Source organism: Strongyloides ratti (assembly GCF_001040885.1).
Source record: "Strongyloides ratti genome assembly S_ratti_ED321, chromosome : 2".
Lineage (NCBI taxonomy): Eukaryota > Metazoa > Nematoda > Chromadorea > Rhabditida > Strongyloididae > Strongyloides > Strongyloides ratti.
In genome coordinates, this window is record NC_037308.1 from 1,771,252 (window position 1) to 1,792,749 (window position 21,498).

At 24.8% G+C, this 21,498-nt stretch overlaps 8 protein-coding genes across 8 annotated transcripts; 4 read left to right on the forward strand and 4 right to left on the reverse strand.

Annotated features, from left to right (window-relative positions):
- Positions 1 to 1,375: 1,375 nt before the first annotated feature.
- Positions 1,376 to 3,114, forward strand: SRAE_2000053000 (UDP-galactose translocator; the record flags this gene model as incomplete). Its single annotated transcript, XM_024651371.1, has 4 exons — positions 1,376 to 1,414; positions 1,480 to 1,633; positions 1,716 to 2,018; positions 2,078 to 3,114. The coding sequence occupies 4 exons, from the start codon at positions 1,376 to 1,378 to the stop codon at positions 3,112 to 3,114; spliced, it is 1,533 nt and encodes a 510-aa protein (XP_024505055.1).
- Positions 3,115 to 3,435: 321 nt separating this feature from the next.
- Positions 3,436 to 5,138, reverse strand: SRAE_2000053100 (GPI transamidase component PIG-T; the record flags this gene model as incomplete). Its single annotated transcript, XM_024651372.1, has 2 exons — positions 3,436 to 3,571; positions 3,625 to 5,138. 2 exons carry the CDS (start codon positions 5,136 to 5,138, stop codon positions 3,436 to 3,438), a joined length of 1,650 nt encoding a protein of 549 aa, XP_024505056.1.
- A 579-nt stretch (positions 5,139 to 5,717) lies between these two features.
- SRAE_2000053200 (RNA recognition motif domain and Nucleotide-binding, alpha-beta plait domain-containing protein) lies at positions 5,718 to 7,676 on the forward strand (the record flags this gene model as incomplete). The annotated part of the gene is made up of 1 exon (XM_024651373.1): positions 5,718 to 7,676. The coding sequence occupies one exon, from the start codon at positions 5,718 to 5,720 to the stop codon at positions 7,674 to 7,676; it is 1,959 nt and encodes a 652-aa protein (XP_024505057.1).
- Positions 7,677 to 8,120: 444 nt separating this feature from the next.
- On the reverse strand, positions 8,121 to 10,368 carry SRAE_2000053300 (Alpha-aminoadipic semialdehyde dehydrogenase; the record flags this gene model as incomplete). Its single annotated transcript, XM_024651375.1, has 4 exons — positions 8,121 to 9,580; positions 9,620 to 9,764; positions 9,908 to 9,919; positions 10,354 to 10,368. 4 exons carry the CDS (start codon positions 10,366 to 10,368, stop codon positions 8,121 to 8,123), a joined length of 1,632 nt encoding a protein of 543 aa, XP_024505058.1.
- A 654-nt stretch (positions 10,369 to 11,022) lies between these two features.
- On the forward strand, positions 11,023 to 11,745 carry SRAE_2000053400 (Protein unc-119 homolog; the record flags this gene model as incomplete). Its single annotated transcript, XM_024651376.1, has 1 exon — positions 11,023 to 11,745. The coding sequence occupies one exon, from the start codon at positions 11,023 to 11,025 to the stop codon at positions 11,743 to 11,745; it is 723 nt and encodes a 240-aa protein (XP_024505059.1).
- Positions 11,746 to 11,859: 114 nt separating this feature from the next.
- SRAE_2000053500 (GH08526p) lies at positions 11,860 to 13,471 on the reverse strand (the record flags this gene model as incomplete). The annotated part of the gene is made up of 2 exons (XM_024651377.1): positions 11,860 to 13,033; positions 13,272 to 13,471. The coding sequence occupies 2 exons, from the start codon at positions 13,469 to 13,471 to the stop codon at positions 11,860 to 11,862; spliced, it is 1,374 nt and encodes a 457-aa protein (XP_024505060.1).
- A 3,019-nt stretch (positions 13,472 to 16,490) lies between these two features.
- SRAE_2000053600 (Glycerol-3-phosphate dehydrogenase, NAD-dependent, C-terminal domain and Glycerol-3-phosphate dehydrogenase, NAD-dependent family and 6-phosphogluconate dehydrogenase, C-terminal-like domain and Glycerol-3-phosphate dehydrogenase, NAD-dependent, N-terminal domain and Dehydrogenase, multihelical domain and NAD(P)-binding domain and Glycerol-3-phosphate dehydrogenase, NAD-dependent, eukaryotic family-containing protein) lies at positions 16,491 to 17,608 on the forward strand (the record flags this gene model as incomplete). Its single annotated transcript, XM_024651378.1, has 2 exons — positions 16,491 to 16,998; positions 17,055 to 17,608. 2 exons carry the CDS (start codon positions 16,491 to 16,493, stop codon positions 17,606 to 17,608), a joined length of 1,062 nt encoding a protein of 353 aa, XP_024505061.1.
- Positions 17,609 to 18,324: 716 nt separating this feature from the next.
- On the reverse strand, positions 18,325 to 20,115 carry SRAE_2000053700 (Zinc finger, CXXC-type domain-containing protein; the record flags this gene model as incomplete). Its single annotated transcript, XM_024651379.1, has 2 exons — positions 18,325 to 18,985; positions 19,055 to 20,115. 2 exons carry the CDS (start codon positions 20,113 to 20,115, stop codon positions 18,325 to 18,327), a joined length of 1,722 nt encoding a protein of 573 aa, XP_024505062.1.
- Between the last annotated feature and the right edge of the window lie 1,383 nt (positions 20,116 to 21,498).

Below are 21,498 nucleotides of genomic sequence, written 5' to 3' on the forward strand. Positions count from 1 at the left end.
ATATACTTCAAACATATTAATATTTTTTATTTTTAGATTTTTTTTTTTAAGTTTAGATTCATTTATAGTTAAAAATATTTAATATCTTAATTTTTTTTTGTTAAAAATGAGATTTGATTACAGTAATAAAAAGATAAAAAAAAAAAGATGTAAATTATATAAGAAAGTTTACTTTTTAAAAATTATTTAGAAAAGAAAAAAGATTTTCTTTATACATACATGTGATTATTTTATTTTTCTTTCATATATTTAAAGACATGCTTGAGTCATTCTTATCAATTTTTTCTTAATATTGATCAAAAATAATGCTAATATGTTCTTATCAGAATTAGTTATATATTATATTTGAATAAGGACATTATCAAATGATTGTAAAAATATATTATCATTACAAAATTTTCTCATTTTATTATATTTCATCTTATAGTTTAAATGGGGTATTCAAGCTGATGTGTTAGTTTTTCTTATTTAAACTTTGATACAATTCTCCCACATAATTTTTTTTTTCTCTCATTTTTATATTTTTCTATTTATAAATATTTTTCTTATCAAATTTTAAACATCATTTTCATGATACATAATATAATATTCTATGTTTTCATAGATATTAATACATATAAATATATTTACATTTTATGATAAATTTATGGATCATTTAATTTTCTTAATGTCTTAATTTTTATTAGTCATTGTTAAATATTTGTTATACCTTTTATTGAGTTAAACTAATCAAATATTCTTTTATTTATCTGTCTGCATAAATTATGTACTTTTTTTTTAAAAAAAAGAAATACAATAATACTTGAAAATCGTTGTTCTTTTTAACTTTTATGAATTATTTAAATTAATACATTTTTTTTTTGCAACATAATCATATTATATTGTTTATAGAATTTGTGGATAATTATATGATTAATGAATATTTAATCTTTTTGAATGATCGGTAAAGGCTTTTAAGATTAAAAGAAACATATAAATTAAATATTCTTGCTTTATGTTATTATATAAGTGTATATATATGGAAGAAGCAAATAAATTATAAAAAAAAAAGTTTTTGAAAATTATACATACAAACTGGTTTAAATTAATTATAAATATTTATAAATCATATTAATTCGTATTTAATTCTAAGTAAGAAAAAGTTTTTAAAAGTGAACCTGTAAAGTGTGATATATACTTATATATATATATAACATTATAATTTAACATTCTTGATTTTGGAATAAAAAATACTGGTTAAATTAGAAGATAAGAAATTAAATAACATAAATTTTTCTTTGAAATGTGGATAAAGATAATTAAGATATAAGAGGAAAATTCAATATAGCACACCTTTATAAAAGAAATTGTCAATTAACTTTACCAATAATTAAATATGCATAAGATAACAAGGTTTATACACTTATTTAAAAACGTAATTTAAAAAATTATTTTTTTTTAATTTAATTTTCGAATATTAATTATTAATTTATTTTTAAGTATATTTTTGACTCTTCGGAGAACAAAAATAAGAGTCAATCATTATCAACAAAAAATCAAAATAAGTATATTAATTTAAATGATAATAATTTAATTAATTTTGGAAAAAAAATAACTCAGAAACCTATTTTTACAAAGAAAAATCTAAATAAATGTAAGTTAATATAAGAAAATATTCATATTTTATTTGTGTAAAATATTTTTCTTAAATTTATTATATAAATATATTTATATAGCAAAAATTTACTGTGAGAAGGATAAAATGGTTGGTGGTAATAATCATACAATTTCCCCGTCTGATATTGTACCAAAAAAAGTTTTAGGTGGAGAATCAACAATAAAAGATAATTTAAATAGCCAAGAAATTAATGATGAAAATGTGAATAGTATGTCATTAAATTATTCAAACAATAATCAAAATTCCCATATCAATGGATCTGTAAATAATGTTGAATATTCTCCTGTTCCACAGAAAACTCATGATATTGAGCTATTAAAAAAGGAAAAAAAGGAAATATTTTCAAGATTTAAAGATTTATGTAAGTTTCATATTCAAATTTTAATTTTTTTTTAGTTAGTTTGAAGACATTTTCACTAGTTATATTTGTATTTTTGGGAACTTTTTCAATTTGTACCCTACGTTATGTTCGTTTTAGATCAGTAGAATCAATGTATATAGCATCTGTTGGCTTAGTTGTTGGTGAAAGTTTTAAATTAATATTATCAATATGGTTTTTAACTTATGAACATAAATCATTCAAGAAAGCAATGAAAATATTATATGTAGGTACATTTATTAATTGGAAAAATTCATTATATACAGGAATACCAGCTTTTTTATATGCCATACAGAATCTCTTATTCCAATATGCCATTAGTTATCTTGATGCAACAGTATTATTAGTGACACAACAATTGAAAATTTTAACAACTGCACTTTTTGCTGTAACATTGTTAAAAAGTAAATTGTCTGGTATCCAATGGATATCTATGGTTGTTCTTATTATGGGTATTATTATGATTCAATGGAAAATACCTGAAACCAAGAAAAGTAATTTTGTAGCAACAAATTTAACTGTAAATGATACTAAAGTTGAAAAAAAGTATTATCCATTACCAAATCCATTAAATATTCCACCACAAATAATTGGTTTATTTATGGTATTTGTTGGAACTATTTTATCTGGATTTAGTTCAATATTTTTAGAAAAAATTTTTAAAAAAACTACCCAATCACTGTGGTGCATAAATTTCCAGCTAGCACTTTTTTCAGTACCAATTTTTCTTTGTGTCTCACTAGTGACTGATTATCAAAAAATATTAGAAAAGGGATTTTTTTCTGGTTTTGATGGTTGGGTAGTATTAGTATATTTTGTATTTGGTCTTCATGGTATGGTGGTTGCTTTGTTACTTAAGCATGCATCTTCAATATTGAAATGTTTTGCTTCTGGATTTATTATAGCTGCAACTGCTGTTGTATCAATATTTCTTTTTAATATTTATCCAAATTTGTTACTTATAATTGGAACAGTTATTATCCTATTTGCCGTTTACTTATACTCAACATTTCCATATAAAAAGAAAAGTACAATTGTATTATCCCAAAAATGTGATAAAGAATCGGCCAATGCATAATTTAAATTATAAATTTTTGTGTATCAATGTCAATAAATAATTGTAATATATATATATTTTTCTTTCTCAAAATAAAATACTGTCTTATAATAATTAAAATTTCTTATAAACTATCATATAATGATGTTGTAATATATATAATAAATTACACGAAAAAATATATTTAATAAACAGCATTTGTTAAATTATAAATAGTATATCAAAGAACAAAATTTGAAGAAATTTTTGAGTATAAAATGTTTTGATAATTTATTTAAAAACAATTATATAGTATATACAATATATAATACATTTAAAAATACACTTTAAAAAAATTGATCATTAATCGGTTTTCAATTTTTCTTCTGTGACAGATAAACTTTTTCTATTAAAAAAGTTACGAATTTTATCACGTAATCTTAATAATATTCTTCTTAATATAGGTTGTTCATTAATAGATCCAGTTGACATTAAGAATCTATAAAAAATACATTTGGTTAATAATATAATTAATTAATTAATAAAACATACACTTTAGTTGATAACGCATGAAATGATCCGTAAAAATTAAACATAACAGTGCAAACCATACATATTACATTAAATGGCATAGAAAAATCAGGTAATGGAAGTTGAATTGATATTGGATGACCATAAATTGTAAACTTAATAAAGCTATTATGAATATCAGTCTCCTCAATATTAATATATGTTGCATTAGAAAAATAAATTTCAGATGGTAGTAACAAATCTAATTTAATTCCTTCAATAACACGACCTTTCTCAGCATCTGGAGGATATTCAGAAGTTTTTAAAAGGTGGAGACCATAATTAAATTTAAGAACACAAAGTGAATTTTTTGGAAGCGTAGTAGATATTTCATAATAATATGGACGATCTCTAATTCTTGATTGAATTATATGTTTAAAGGAAAAAGGTACTTTAACACCATCACATTGAAATGTCAATGAGTGTAAAAAAATTTTTATATACCATTGAATTGATTGTGACAAGACAACATCAATCTCAGTTGAATATTTATTTCTAATTTTTGTAATAACATTTCCTGATTGTTCTCCTACATGTGATGTTGAAGAGTAAATAGTTATCATAGGTGGATACGAAAGTCTTTCTCTAGGTTTGATAGTTGGATCTTGAAATTTCCCTGATACAGAAGTCAAACCTGACACCAAAAGATCATACATTAAAAATTCTCTTCCATATTTCTTTAATATTTTATTAGGAACAACTGAAAATTCCATTCCTTGAAACTTTTCTATATACACTTTAGATGAAGAAGCTAATTGACAACTAGAAGAAGACAAAGTTTTTCCAAATATACTTTCAAAATCAAAATTTCTAAGACCTTTATCTTTTGATGCAACAAAATTTACCACCACTTTTAAGATACCTGTAGTTATATTAAAATTTAAACTTATGCTGTTAAAATCAGCAGCATAAAAAGTCTCCGTATTCATTAAACTAGCGATTCCAGCAACTCCTTTACATGGCAATATTTTTAGGAATGGAAAGAAATTTTCAGTACAAACAGACTCTTCAGGAAAAACAGCCTCTTTGTAAAATTTGTTTATTGTTCTGGTATAATAAGTAGCAGAATTATGCCAAGATCCGCAAAAAATCCCACTTAAAGCATTTACAAGATTTGGCCAATTACTATCAGGATCCGAATTATTGTGAAAAACTACCTTTAAAGAAGATCCTACAGGATGTTCAGGATATGGTTGATATCCCCAATCATTTGTTAACCAATTTGAAAATGCAAGTGAAAAAGAAAGGTAATCAAGAGAGTGTTTTTCAACAATTTCACCAATAGTTCTTGGAAAAAGATCATATATTTGAGAACTAACATTTCCAACCTTAATATTAAAGTCAAATTGAGCAAAAAATTTCTGATTTTTCAATCTTGTAATAAATAATGTTTCTCGAAAGTCATCTTTAAGATTATCTTTGAGTGAAAATTCTGTCCTTATAAAGGATATCAATAAAATAAAAAACAGACAAATGTAATGCCAATAGTAGATCATAAGAGTTGTCAATAAATAATAATACTACCAACCTTACCTTAGTTGGCTTAATTTTACGTGTTTGTCCACATAAAATCTCGTTATGAAGAAGTTTGGGAAAATGTTCATCATATTTATGATATTATATTAAAATTCAATAAAAATTAAGCATATTAAAAATTTTTTTTGACTAGAAACTGTTAAAAGTTGATAACAATACCTATTGAATTTTTTAATACCTTCTTTGCTTCTTAACAATTTTAATCGTTATCTATGTAAATGATAAATTCAAAGGAAATAAATGTAAATAAAACTACAAGAGTATTAAATCCATTTGCTTTACCAAACTTCAATTGAATGTTACCAGCCTCAACTATCACAGTTAAATAATTTATGATAAGACCCGCCGTCTGTCATCTTCATTCTACTCAGACATAAACATCGTTTTGGGATGACAAATTCCACACGAGACAATAATATTATTTAAATGTTTAATTATTATATCTATTTTAATATTGGACTTTCTTGGCACTCGTTTTTCTTTATATTTATCTATATTATCTTATATATATTTTTTTTAATTATTTTTAATATTTTAGAATGGGATTTCAAAATAGAGATTCTCAGATGTCTGGTAGTAGAGGTCGTGGTGATTTTCGTGGTGGTAGAGGTGGTTCAAATTCTAGAGGAGGTTTTAGAGATAGAAATAATTCCAGTTTTGACAAAAGAAGTGACTTTAATAAATCTCCTAGAAGTTTTAGCAATGATAGAGGAGGTATGAGAGGTAGAGGAAATGACAGAGGAGGCTTTAGAGGCCGTGGCAATGATAGAGGTGGTTTTAGAAGTCGTGGTGGAGACAGAGGTGGTTTCAGAGGTCGCGATAATGACAGAGGTGGTTTCAGAAGTCGTGGTGGAGACAGAGGAGGCTTCAGAGGCCGTGGCAATGATAGAGGTGGTTTTAGAAGTCGTGGTGGAGACAGAGGTGGTTTCAGAGGTCGCGATAATGACAGAGGTGGCTTCAGAAGTCGTGGTGGTGACAGAGGAAAATTTGGCGATAGAAATGGTCGCGGTGGAAAATTTGGTAATGATAATCGTAAAAGAAAATTTCAAAATGAGGATGAACAATTTAAAGTAGTTGATAGTGAATATAACCCACTAAATAATGACGTTGAAAGTGAAGATGAATTTGAAACATCTACTAAATATGCTAAAATTGAAAATGAGCATTCAGAACTTGTAAAGCTTGCCAAAAAGATGGGTGGTAAAGCTAATGCTAATAAAGAAAAAAAAGCTATTGTTTCATTCGATGACAATGAAGAGAAAATGGATGAGAGTGACAATGATGTTGAAGATTCAGATGAAGAACTAGTTGAAGAAGAGATTGATGAGGAGATAATTGAAGACGAAGAAGAGTTGGTAGAAAATGAGGAATTAGCAGAAGACGAAGAATTAGGAGAGGATGAGGAATTAGAAGAGGGTGAAGAGTTGATAGAGGATGAAGAGGTTTCTGACGAAGAAGCAGAAGTTTCTGAAGATGACTCTGAAATAACAAAAACTCCAACTAAGGTAGTAGCTCAAAATGGAAATGGAAAAGTTAAAAAGGACGAGTCATCTGATGATGAACCAGTTATTCCTAAGAAATTACCTGTTTCTGAAAACAAGTCTTCATCTAAATTTTCAAAAACTGTCGAGGAATTACTTGGAGAAGATATGAAACGTCGTGAAGAACGCGAAAAATGTACTTTAAGAATTAAGACTCTTCCTCTTGATACAACGGTTGAGGAAATAAAGAAGTTGGTTCCATCTTCAGTATCTGTTAGATTCACCAGAAATAAAAAGAAATGTAGTTGCTACTTAGTTTTTAAAACTGAAGCTATTTGTAAGAAAGTACTTAAAGAAATATCTTCTAAAGAAATCAGAGGTTGTAAAATGGAATCTCATTGGTTGGGAATCCGCGATGTTCAGGGTCAAAATAAATTATCAAAACAACCGTTAAATCCATTCGAATTATATATTGGAGGAATGGCTAGTTTCACTCCAAAATCTGCTCTCGAGAAAGCTTTTCCAGACGGTACTGTTAACATTCAAACTGATCCTCGTGGTGAACAGAAGAATTTTGCATTTGTTAAATACACTACTGAACAAGCTGCCTATAATGCTTTTAAGAAGAATTCTAATTTGATTTTAAATAATCAATTGGTTGATGTTTTTTATGGAAGATCATGGAGTATACCAACTAAAGTTCAAGATGATGCTTCAAAGACAGATGTTGAGGTAGAAGAAAAGAATGTTAATGATACCAAAAAATCAAAGAAAGAGGATTTGGTTGAATTAAATAAAAAAAGTGAAAAATCACTTGAGTCATCTCGTCTAAGAAATGATTCTGACACATCTTCAATTGAAAGTATTGCTTCTTCAGGTGAAGGTATAGTTGAAGTTGAAGGTGAGGAGGATGAAGATGAAGAGTTGTTGGATGAGGAAATGTTAGATGAAGAAATGTATCTTGAATCATCCGATGAAGTCGAAGAGGAGGAGGAAGAAGAAGGGGATGAAGATTAAGCTCCATTTTATTATGTTGTTTTTATTTTTTGTTTTCTTTTTGTTTTGTACTTTTATTTGTTATCGTTAATCACTGTTATTGTTTTTTTAGTAGTTTGTACTTTTATTGTAGAATAAAATATTAATTATATTTGGTAGTAAATAGTGATATTTAAAACTTTTATGTATATTTATAAAAAAATAGTGTTTTGGTTTGTAGGAGGGGCAAAAGTGCAATTTAAATATGTTAATTATTTTATATTTAAATTCAAAATATTATATCATTAATACATATTTAAGAAAGTATTATCCATAGAAATCCCTGATGCAGTTTTACTAATTTTGTCGAGTATTAATATACATAATCATGTGCTATTTTTTTTTTATAAAAAATATTTAATGTAACCTATAGATAAATATATATTTTTTTTAATATAATAATTTTATCAATAAAATATAAATATTTTATTCAAATTTAATTCCTTGAGCAAGTGGAAGGCTTTTGCCATAATTGATAGTACATGTAGATCTTCTCATATATTGTTTCCAAGCATCGGATCCTGATTCACGACCACCACCAGTTTCTTTTTCTCCACCAAATGCTCCACCAATTTCAGCTCCAGAAGTTGGTATATTTACATTAACAATACCGCAATCAGAACCTTTTGGTCCAAACCATTTAAAGATTTTTCCAGTATCTTTAGTGAAGATACTACTTGATAAACCTTGTTTAGCCATATTATTTATTTTAACAGCTTCTTCAAAAGATGATGTTTTTAAAACATAAAGAATTGGAGCAAATGTTTCTTTTAAAACAACTGGTGTATCTGGTTTAAGACCAGTTACGATAGTTGGTGTAACATAATTTCCTGGTCGATTTTCAAAAGCTTGTCCTCCATATTCTACTTTTCCTCCTGATACAATGGCTTCAGCTACTGATGCTTTAAATTTAAGAACAGCTTCTTTATTGTGAAGAGGACCAATTAATGTATTAGGATCTGTTGGATCACCAACTCTTGATTCAAGTTGTTGATAAGCTTTTTTAATTCTACTAATAACTTCATCATAAACCTTTTCATGAACAATAAGTCTTCTGGTTGTAGTACATCTTTGTCCAGCAGTACCAACAGAAGCAAATACTGTAGCAGGAATAACTAAATCAAGATCAGCATCATCCATAACTATTATAGCATTATTTCCTCCTAATTCTAATAAAATTTTACCAAATCTACTTTGTACTTGACAACCAACAATTCTACCAACTTCTGTTGAACCTGTAAAACTAACTAATTTAACATTATCATCTTTTGTCAAAGACTGGCCAACATCTGCATCACCACAGATAAGTGAACACAAAGCTGGATTAATATTATTTCTGACCAAAACTTTTTCAACAAGTTTAGTAACAGCAATAGCTGTTAAAGGAGTTGTTGGAGCTGGTTTCCAAATAACAGAATTACCACAAACTAATGCTAAAGCGTTATTCCATCCATAAACAGCACAAGGAAAATTGAAAGCTGATATAACACCAACAACACCAAGTGGATTCCATCTTTCATGAAGTTCATGCTCAAATCTTTCAGATGGAATAATTTTTCCTGAGAACATTCTTGATAATCCAACAGCAAAATCACAAATATCAACATATTCTTGAACTTCACCTACACCTTCAGGAAGAATTTTTCCCATTTCTAGGGAAATTAATTTACCAAGATCATTGATATTTTGTCTTAATTCATCTCCAATTTGGCGAACGATTTCACCTCTTTTTGGTGCTGGAATATCAGCCCATTGTTGATATGCTTCTTCACATGCTGTAATTGTTTTATTGTAATCTTCTGGTGTTCCATTATGTACTTTAGCAATAACCTCATTGGTAGCCGGTGATAAAGATTCAATTACGCTTCCATTACCAAACCATTTACCTATAAATAATTTTAACAATAAATTTATTATAAACATACCATTGAAAACACCATAATTTTCTTCTTTAAGTCCAAGATTTTTTAAATAACTAAATTCTGGTTTAGTAATAAGAGAAGCCATTCTTTTTTGTAACAATGTTATGTGTCTTTGAGTATTGATGATATGTCTTAACATTATAAAAACCTATAAAGAGAAATCATTTATTTATATATACTTTATTGAAAACTTTAATATTGATAAAGGAAGAGAGTAAGGTGTTAGTTAAAAAAGATTACTTAGCAATGAAGATATATATATATATACATGTTTATTATAATTTCATTTACCTTCTTAATTTTCTAAGATAACCTTGAAATATAAAAATGATTATAATAATAAAAAGGCATATCACATTTTATCACATTAAATAATTATGTAGTAATAATACAATTATAAATTATTCAACATGATACAAAAGTTTCATCAGTTAAAGTAGGTGTATCAATGACTATATTTGAAAAGTAACAGAACAAAAGTTTTTTATTTTTTTTGATTTTGAACATTGACAAGAGAATAATTATCAAAATTTCAAGGAAAATATTAATATTCTTATTCTCAGTATGAAGATAAAAAAAATTTAATTATTTATAATTCCATTATTCCACTAAATTTTCACTTTAAGATATTAAATTGAAAAAAAAAATATTTTGTTTATTTGAAGAAAGTAGGTACCAAGTTTTTTATTTTGGAGTATAGGCCCCATACCAATAATTGTTTACTTCCAACAATTGACCTCTATTATTAGCATTTCTTATTATTAAGTTTGGTTCAATTTCATGGAAGATATTCTACTATCTTTCTTTATTTTTAGTCAATATCTATAAAGTTTCTTTTAGAAATAAAATTTCTAAAAACAAACTTAATCAAAATATTTTATTTAATCATCTAAACAAAATCTTTAATCATATATGTATAAAAAAAGTAATATGTACATTTAATGTATATATTTAGAAAAGTTTTAAATAAATAATAAGATGTTAACGTCATCCATATTATAGTTAAACATTAATATAAATATATAAAAAGTAGTAAAACCGATCCATGTTGCTATGGAAATTCTGATAAAGAACATAAATACTATTTAAATTGAAATATTTATTTTTGTTAATATTTGTTTTAAAAAAGTATTTCAAAAAATATTTTTTTTGTTGTTACGTATTAAAATATTTTGTTTTAATTTTACTTATATAACAATAATAATTAGTATATTATTTTTTTATCAATTTTGTAATAATATAAATTCATATTTATTTTTAACTTTATTTTTTTTATTATTTTGTTAAAGTTAATTATAACTTTTTTAAATAAATATTATTTAATTATATGCTTGTTAATTATTAATTTAAATATTACTAAAAAAAACAATAAATTAATACTTTAGGTATAAATATTTTTTTACATCATGGAAAAATCAACAAATACAGCATTAGAAAGTTTAACTAAAACATCAACACCAAAAAACAGCAATTATCCTAAAACTGAAACTATTACAGAGGAGGAATTAAGGTTAAAAGAAATTATAACAGCTGAAGATGTGTTATCTTTACAAACTATCACATCAGATTATCTTTGCAATTCTCAAGATAATACCTATGATATAGAATTTACAAAATTTAAAATTAGAGATATGGATACTGACCAGGTACTTTTTGAGATAGCTAAACCATCTGATGATGAAATATTAGACTCATCAGAGGAAGATGAAAATGGAAGTAAGACACTCCAATCTCCTGAATCTTTAAAAAATATTGAAGATGAGGTAACAACAAGAACAGCCTCAAGATTTGTAAGATATCAATTTTCTTCTAATTTTCTTGTTCTTAAACGTGTTGGTGCAACCATTGAATTTACCGTTGGAGATAAACCAGTAAATAACTTTCGTATGATTGAAAGACATTATTTCAAAGATAAGTTATTAAAATCATTCGATTTTGACTTTGGTTTTTGTATACCAAATAGTAAAAATACTTGTGAACATATTTATCATTTTCCAAAATTATCTGATCAATTGATAGAAGAAATGATTGCTAATCCATATGAAACGAGAAGTGATTCTTTTTATTTTGTTGATAATCAATTGATTATGCACAATAAAGCAGATTATGCTTATGATGGAGATTTTTGACAAATAAGTCTTTTAGAATTTCATTCTTTGATCTCTTAAATAATAATATATACATTTATTTCAATTTTTATTTAAAAGATAAATAAATATAAACATTATATACAAGAATGTTAATTAATGACAACCAGGACAAATTTGAAGAGATTCATGAATTAATGTATCACATTCAATACAAAAAATCATCTTACAATCATAACATTTATATGCTATTCCATTATGCAATGTTTCTGTACATCCTTTACATAAAACTTCTCTAGTAATTTTCACTTCTTCAAAAGCTTTTAAAGGTAACATATTTGTAAAAGTTTTTGTTAATAGTGGTGCTGAAGCTAAGATAACATGACATATTCTACATTCAACAGGAACAGAACAATACAATGAACCACATTGATAACAAAAATAACCTTTTTGTTCTTCTGGATAATTACTTTTTCTATGACATTGACAAAAAACTTTTCCTATAACTTTTCTTAATTTAGGAAATCCTACCATTATAAGATTTGATTGAGCATTTTCCTGAATTATTGGTGGAGTAACAAAATTTCCTAATATTAATTGTAAATGTGTTTGATCAAGAATTACTTTATATGTTCCACCAGTTTGATGGCATAATGTTTTTGTTACATAAATATGTGCTGATAATGACATACCAGAGATACGAATATTTTTTTTAATCATCTTTGACATTGTATCAAATATATCTTCAGCATCACATGTTGATAAAGCTCCCTGAAAAAGAATTATTTCTCTTGATGTATGAGGAGGGTATCCATCAAAATTTCTATATGCTAATTGTATACCATTTTGAAGAGAGAATTCACCACGACAATCATGACGTTTGATATTTTTTATTGCTTCTTTTATTTTATTTGCATTACCAGTTAAATCACAAAGTTTTTCAGCTTTCTTATCACGACATACTATAACTCCTATCTGAGAAATAGGATTTTGACTAAAAAATTTGTCTATAAATTTTAAAGATTCATTTACTACAGCTTCTATTCTTGATGGTTGAATTGTTTTTTCAGACATTGAATTTGATAAATCAATTAAAAGAAAGACATAACGTAATACTCCTATACGACAACGTTCAGGTTTATTTCGAAGGCGTTCCTTCCTTTTTTCTTCCTCTACAAATTTTTTTACTGCTTGTTCAAATCCAATATCAGATTCTTCCTGTAAAATATCTTTTATTTTTAAACCTTCTGTATAAGCTTTTTCCCAAGCATATCCTATCTGATCATCTTCATCATCTTTAACTAAATGTGGATTCAAACTCATTCTCTTTCTAAAAAAAATTTTTAATGATAATTTAAAATAATTTTTATAAAAATAAATATTAAAATGAGTTTTAAAACTCTTACAAAAAAAAAAATAAATAAGTAGAATAACAAAAATATTATTTAAAAATCATTTCAATATAATATTTTAAAATAAATATATACAACAAAAAAAATTCTCATTGTTTATGTTAATATTTTAAACACAAAATACCCTGAGAATCTACTTCAATTTCTAATTTAGACCTCCCATTATCAGTATTAAGTTTCTGCAAGAAAGTAACAATTAAATTATTAATATGTGTATCCATGTTTTTGATTTCATCCTTATTTAAATGCTTCATTCCAATAACCAATTCACCAATTCTTAAGGTAACATCCATTGACCAACCACCGGCACAAAATTTATCAATATAAAAGTTTAAACCTGATTCTTGTGCCATCATTTCTACATGTGTTTTAAATTCACCGTCTTTTGGAATATCTTGATGTGGAAGAGAGGATAAAAAAGTAGTAATAAAACGACAATAAGCATTATCAGGACTTTCACTGTCAGAGAGTAATAAATAATCATATAATGAATTATTATCAGAAGACTTGACAACTTCTAGATTTCCATTAATAAGAATATTGCACGAAACAAAAGAGGCCTGTCCAGCAACATCGGTATCGAAATAAAAACAATGAGAAAAAATAAGAACCCGTCCAATGATAATTCTTGAAATGTAGTTAGAATCAACATCATAGTTAAAATTTTTCCCTATATCCTCACAAAAAGCTGATAAGATATTTTCAGAATTACCCATAATATCTCTAAGTGTATATTTATTTCTAAACAATAACAATTCATCCTTTAAAATATCTTCTTCACTTTTCTTTTTGGTTGACTCGATATCTGTTAGATGTGAATTATTGGTATGACTAGCATCAAATCGTCCCCTCTTTCTGAGAGGACTTTTTGAAACCCTATCATTATCATCGAGATTATTACTTACAGGTATCTCTGGTATACCGCCTTTAATTTTCTTTCCACCATATTTCTTGGCATTGGCAGCAGTTAAATTAGTGAAGCAACGTTTCTCACTACGTAATCTTTCCAAACTTATACCAATAGACATTTCTTTAACTTTATCTATAATTCTTTGATCATATTGGCATCCCATCATGTAATGATTAACAAAAACACGAGAGTACATTATCAACATATTTTTATCATAATCTTGGTAATTTCTTTTTAAAAATGCTTCTCTTAACATCCATTCAGTTTCCGTTTCATTACGTAAACGTGATTTCTCAATCCATGACGGTATTTCTTCCATTATACTAACTTTGATGACTTGAATATAATAATACTATTAAAATTGAAATAAAAGAAAAAAAATAATAAGATATTTTAGGAAAATTAATGGAAGTGAAGTTTTTGAGAATAAAAAATGTCTATAAGTGTAAAAATATTTTAAATATGTAGACACTTTACTCCAAAATATTTTTAAATTTATACCATTTATTGTAAGAAATGCTTTGGTCTTAGAAGGAAATTGCTATATATTAAGAGGGATATTTTGTTATATCGCTTTTTGGCATATGTTTATATTTTAGATAATAATATTTGTCCTCCATCAATTTTTTCTTAATAAAATATCTTTTATATTTCTTTCAATACTTCTCGTGAGAAATGATAATTCATAAACTATCATTTATTAGCAAAGATCAAAGGTAATTTTTAAACCAATTTATTTTTAACGTTTTTAGAATTTTTAAATCTGAAGAACAACCTTTTCATCAGATAAATTGTTAAACTAGTTAATATCAACAATAAAAAATTTTAATTTTTAAGATATCAATCAAAAAATAATTGTTTGATAACAAAAATTAAACATTTAAAATAAAATTAACCATTATCATTGGTCAAAATTAACTACAATATTGATTATACAAAGAATTAGCAATAATTTGTCGATTGAATATTTTAATATCATTATATTAAAAAATATAATTTTTTGGGGTACAATGAAAATATGATAAACAAAATAAAATAATTGATACGGAATTAAATAATATAAAAAGAAAGTTAAACGACAAAAAATTCTTTTGTTTTAATTTTTTAACTTCAATAGACGTTAATATTGTTAAAAATTAAAAATTAATGTTTTTAAAAGAATGCAGTAAATAGTTTTTTTACTTATAATTTAGATTTTTTTAAAACATTAATTAATATAAAAAAAATCAGGATTTTTATTTTTTTGTCATTTAAAATTTAAATATATATTTGTTATTAAAGTATTACTTCGTTTTGTAATTAAACTTTTTTTTGTTTTGTTTAATTTATCCATATAATATTAATTAATGTGTATACTTTATATGTTCATACTTTATAATTGTTTAATATTCAAAAAACAATTTCTTCTATTTTTTAAAATGAATATATATTTTTTTATCAAAACATTTTTGTTTATAATATTTAAAAATATCACTTTTTGAATGTTTTTTTTTATTTAAAGAAGTAAATAAATGTCGCTATTTATATATTATATTAATTTAAATTTAAAGTTAGAATAAAAAATATTATTATGTTTGCTTTCTATGTATTTTACTTGGGAGAAGCTTCTTTATAAACGTTTGTGAGTTATAGTAACAAGATAATACTTCCTTCATTGAAAAATATTTATCACGGGGTATACGTATTTTATCTATATGTGTTATATTTAGATATATATATATTTTTAAAGAAATTTTTACATTTAAATATTTATCTTTATTCTGTTTTAGCATGAGCATTTATCTTATCTAGTATTAAGCCTTTTTTCATTTTTTAATAGAATTTTTGATTATTGTTTATAGAAATTGTTGTTTTTAGAAAGATGATATATCATTTATATATTTAAAGATACTTTGGTCTTTTTAAAATAAGTTTATATATAAATATTTTTTATTTTTAAACCTTTTAGTTTTTATTTGGTTCTTAGCTTTAATTTTTCTTTCTTACTTTAAAACGTATAATTATTTTTATAAAATTTTTTTATTATATTAAAGTATGTAGTTTATAGTTTATAGGAATAAAATATTTATATTTGTCATTGAAAATAATTATGAATATCTTTTAAATATATATTTAAAAAGTTCACATAAACATTTTCCACTTGAGATTACCACTGTACATTTAAATCATTTTTAATATTTAAGTAAAATTCACAATTAGAGAATTTCAGATTTTAATAAGGTTATTCTATTTTACTGGTGGTACGTTAAAATGAAATGTGTACATTGATAATATTTGTACTATCACCTCTCTCTCACTATAATTTTTAATGTTTCAAAAATATTCTAATTATAAATATATTTTTTTAGTTGGCAATCATTCAACGACTACCTGGTTTAATAAATATTTTATCTAAAAAATCATCTTTTTTTACCAGACCATTATCTTTTTCTTTATTTCAATTTAACAATAATAATATTTTTACAATGGCTAAACGTGTCTCTATTATTGGATCAGGTAATTGGGGCTCAGCAATAGCGAGAAATATTGGACAAACAACATTACAACATAAAGATACTTTTGAGAGTGAAGTTAAAATGTGGGTATATGAAGAAATTGTTAATGGGGAAAAATTGTCAGAAGTTATAAATAATCGTCATGAAAATATTAAATATTTACCCGGTAAAAAATTACCGGAAAATGTTGTTGCTGTGACTGATCTTGTTGAGGCATGTAAAGATGCTGATTACCTTATTTTTGTTGTACCACATCAATTTGTTACTGGACTTTGTAATCAATTAAAAGGAAAAATTAAACCTCAAGCTCAAGCTGTTTCAATGATTAAAGGTTTAGCCTTGAATGATAAAAGTAAAAATGGTATTCATTTGATTAGTGATGAAATAAAATCTATTTTAAATATTAGATGTTCTGTCTTAATGGGTGCTAACCTTGCTCATGAAGTTGCTGAAGATCAATTTTGTGAAGCCACTATTGGTATGTTATATAAAAAGAAAATTTTTTTTTATTACCATTTTTATGATATATTTTAGGTTATAGTGGAACAGACCCAGAAGAAGCAAAAACATTAAAGAAACTTTTTCATAGAGATTTTTTCCGCATAACAGTTGTTAAAGATGCTGATACAGTTGAGTTATGTGGGGCATTAAAGAATGTTGTTGCAGTTGCTGCTGGAATTTCAGATGGTCTCGGGTATGGAGATAATACAAAAGCTGCCATTATACGTTTAGGTTTAATGGAAATAACAAAATTTGTTGAAAAATTTTTTCCACCTTCTGATCTTAGAACATTTTTCCAATCATGTGGAGTTGCTGATTTAGTTACAACATGTTATGGTGGAAGAAATAGAAAACTTGGAATGGCATTTGCTAAAAGTGATAAAGATATAAAAACCTTAGAAAAAGAGGTATTAAATGGGCAATCAGCTCAAGGAGTATATACTGCTGAAGAGGTTGCTGTAATGTTAAAAAATACTAATTCTGAAAATGAATTTCCACTTTTCATTGGAGTTGATAAAGTATGTAAAAAAGAAATTAAACCAGAAGACCTCATAGAATGTTTAAAAAATCATCCTGAACATGATTAATTAATTGTTATTTATGTATAAAAACAATAATAAAAAAATTAAAATTAATGTTTTATTTGTACAAAAAAAAAATACAATAAAAATGTTTTTTTTTACCATTGTTTTCAATATAACATTACATATAATTATGTAAATAAAGGTATAACTTTATATTGTAAAACTTTTTTTAATATAATTTTCTTTCACTATGAAGTAAACGTTAGGACATACATATATTGATACAACCACTACCCAGAATCATTGTTAAAAAAAGAAAAAAAAAAGTAAAAAAAGAAAATAATAATAATAATAAAACTAAATAATAATAATAAAAATTTATCCTATATTTCTGAGAAAATGGTCATTAATTTCTACAATAAAAAAAAATAAATTCATCTTCTTTTTCCAATAAAAAGAAGAAAACACAATAAGTAAATAACATTTTCCATATCATTCTTTTCTTATTTTTTCTGTTAAAATAAAAAAAAAAGTTTCTCTCTACCTAAACAACCGGACTATGATACTTTTTTAATAAAACAAATATTAAAATTTTTTATATACAATATTTCTTTTACCAAAGATATATTTTTTTTTAATATTATTATACTCTATCATAATACAAATCTCTACAAAAAGTTTAGAATTTTTCTTATCTTTTTTTTCTTTTTTTTTTTTTGTTAAAAAATGATAAATTCTATGATATATATAATATATATATATAATATTCTTTTTTTTTTCTATAGTTGTTGAATGACAACATTATTTTTAAGTTCAGGTGTATAACTTGGTGGAAGATATGGATCAGCAGAAGTTGATGGATGAAAAGTTCCTTGATATACTGATGTATCATAATCATAAAAATTTGCATTACTATATGATGATATTGATGAGGATGATGATAACGACCCATTTAGTGGAGATCCATTCATAGGTGCTGTTGTGGTACAATTATTTGATACTAATGGATAAGAATGTCCAGTACCTGTTGTTCCTGGATAAGTTGTAGTTGGATAATGTATTGAAGTATTATTATTATGATGATGGTAAATATTATTACTTGCCCCTTGATAAGTATGATATTTTGATGGATGAAGTATAGAATAAGGAATTTGTGGTATTTGTGATTGATAGGTTGTGTCATGGTATGATGGTTGAGGAATCTGTTGATAGGGATATTGTTGAGTTAATGGTATATGATTTCCTTTTTTTCCTAAATTTTCATCATGAATATTCATTGGATAAGATGTTGGTGGTGAATTATTATGTTTTGATTGTTGATGTGGTGTTGATGTTGTAGTTGGATCGGCAGGAATTGTTGATGGTACTACGGTATTTTGTGTAGATGATGGTATTGTTGTTGGTGGTAATTGTTGTATTCCATTTACATTCATCATTAAACTATAAATAAATAAATAAATTAAAAAAAAAAGTAATGATATTATATATATATATAATAATATAACTTACTTCATTCCATTTTGTGGAAGCGGTTGTTGAAAATTTGGTGGTATCTGTTGATTGGTAGTATAATTATTATTAATATTACCATTACTTCTTCTTTTACCATTACCTTCATAACCATTAGTATTATGATCTAATGATCTTTTTAAATTTCTTTCTTGAGTATTATTTCCTATTTGACATGGTAACTCAATACTTGTAGCATTGTTACATCTTTTTTTTGCACATAATGCTCCAGTCATATATTTATTATCAAAGAATCTTTTATCTAAACATACCAAACAAACTTGACAATCAGCTAATCTACAATCATCACAATTATTACAACCAAGGCGTGCTTTAAATGTTGGTGAGTCTCTTTGAAGACGATTCTCAAGAACACGGAGGCATCTTCTTTCAATACATGATTGTTTTTTAACACCTGGACCACCAAATTGTGGTGAATCTTGACAATAGGTACAATGACCACATGGTTTACATTGACATCCACGACATATTCCACAACGTTGTGAACGATTCATTGCTGTTGGAGTTGAAGTGGTGGTTGTTGTCGTTGTGGTAGATGATGATGAGTTACCAGAATTATTGTTACTATTATTATTACCCGTATTTGAAGAATTTGATTGTAATGGTCTATAATTTGTTTGTACAGGAATATGAGAATTATTTTGTATTCCAGGATATTGAATCAATCCTATTGGATGTGGTGGTGACATATGTGAATAATTATTTGATGAATTATAAGTAGCCATAGATATTTGATGATAACTATTAGAACCTCCAGAAGTTTGTTGTTGTTGTTGTTGTAATGTATGAGGTTGTTGAATATTTGGATAACAATGATTTATGTTGTTAGAAATAGATGATGATATTGGTGATGGATTTGATGATGTTCTACTTGATGAATTTGATTTCTCCATACAATTAATGTTATTTGGTGAACTATTAATTCTACCATTACTTCTACTGGTACCTCCAGTATTTATTTGTGATGTGATATCAGTATTACTATTAGGCAAAGAATTGAAACTATTAATTTGATTAGAGGCTGTCATTATATTACTCATTATTTTTTTAACATACAGAATAATATTATATATTTATTAATATATATTACCTAAAATAAGAAAATATAATTATTTAATTTATTACAAAATAATAATAATAAAAAAAAAACCTCTATTAAACAAGTATTATGAAGGTGAAATAAATTAAAAATGATAAAATTTATAGTAATAAAAAAAGTTGTTTAAATGAAATGAAATACCATTTTTTTATAATATAATAAAAATATCACACTTTTACATGATTATATTAAAAAAAAAAGTTTTTTTTTTTAAAAAGTCTATTTAAACCATTAAAATTTTATTCAATATTTTCTTCTTTTTTTTTTGTCCCTTTTCATATACATATGAAATATTTTATTAATAAAAATTCAATTATAAGAAAAATTTTACAAAATAAAATTGTAATTTTTTTTTTTTAATAAAAAAGAAAATTTTAATTTGTAAATAATTTTAAAATTGTATAATGTATAAAAATGTAACAATATAAGAAGTATATAATGATATAAATATAGAAAAGTCAGCTACCAGTATTATAATAGAATAATAATAATAGAGGACAAATATATAATAATAATATAAATATTAAAAAATATGAAAAGTAAAAGTAAATAAGAGAAAATAAAAAGTTAAACTTGAGTGTAAATAAATGTAAAAATCAACAAAAATCTAAATAAAAGTTATATTGAGGTAGGTATGATAAAAGTTTTTGTCTTCTTCCTTATAACCTGAGAGTGTCAGGTAAGTAAAATATAAAAATCAATTAGATATATGACAAATTTTTTACTCATTCATTAAGATTAAAATTAAGATTATGACAAAAATTGTCTTTTTTTTTTTTACCTCAACATGAGAGTTAAGAAATTTAATGAAGGAGACAGTCTCTGTATCATCTTAAATCACATAAAAAAAAATTTTTTAATATAAAGATTAAGTAGAAAGATGAAATTTAATACTATTAAATTAACAGTATAATAGTAATAAAAATGTTAAAAAATTAAAAAAAAAAAAAAAAGATTTTTAATATATTTTCTTTTTATTATTTTTTTATAAATAAAAATAATAATTAAATATTGTGATCTTTTTTGAAGTGGTCTTTAATAGGTAGTTGAATTAGTAACATGTTAAAAAAAAAAAATTATTAAAAATATTTTATAAATTAAAGAAATTTATAAATTTCTCACAATATATAATTTATGGGAGAAGAAATATATAATAATATGTTGATGATAGTAGAAGGTAAAAGTATAAACTTTTAAGGGCCTTATAAAATTTTGATAGGATGAGAAAAACTATTGAAATAAAGATGAAATTATATGTTTATATATATATATATATTTATTATTTGATAAGAAAAAGTTATTAAATTTCTTTATTATTAAATAA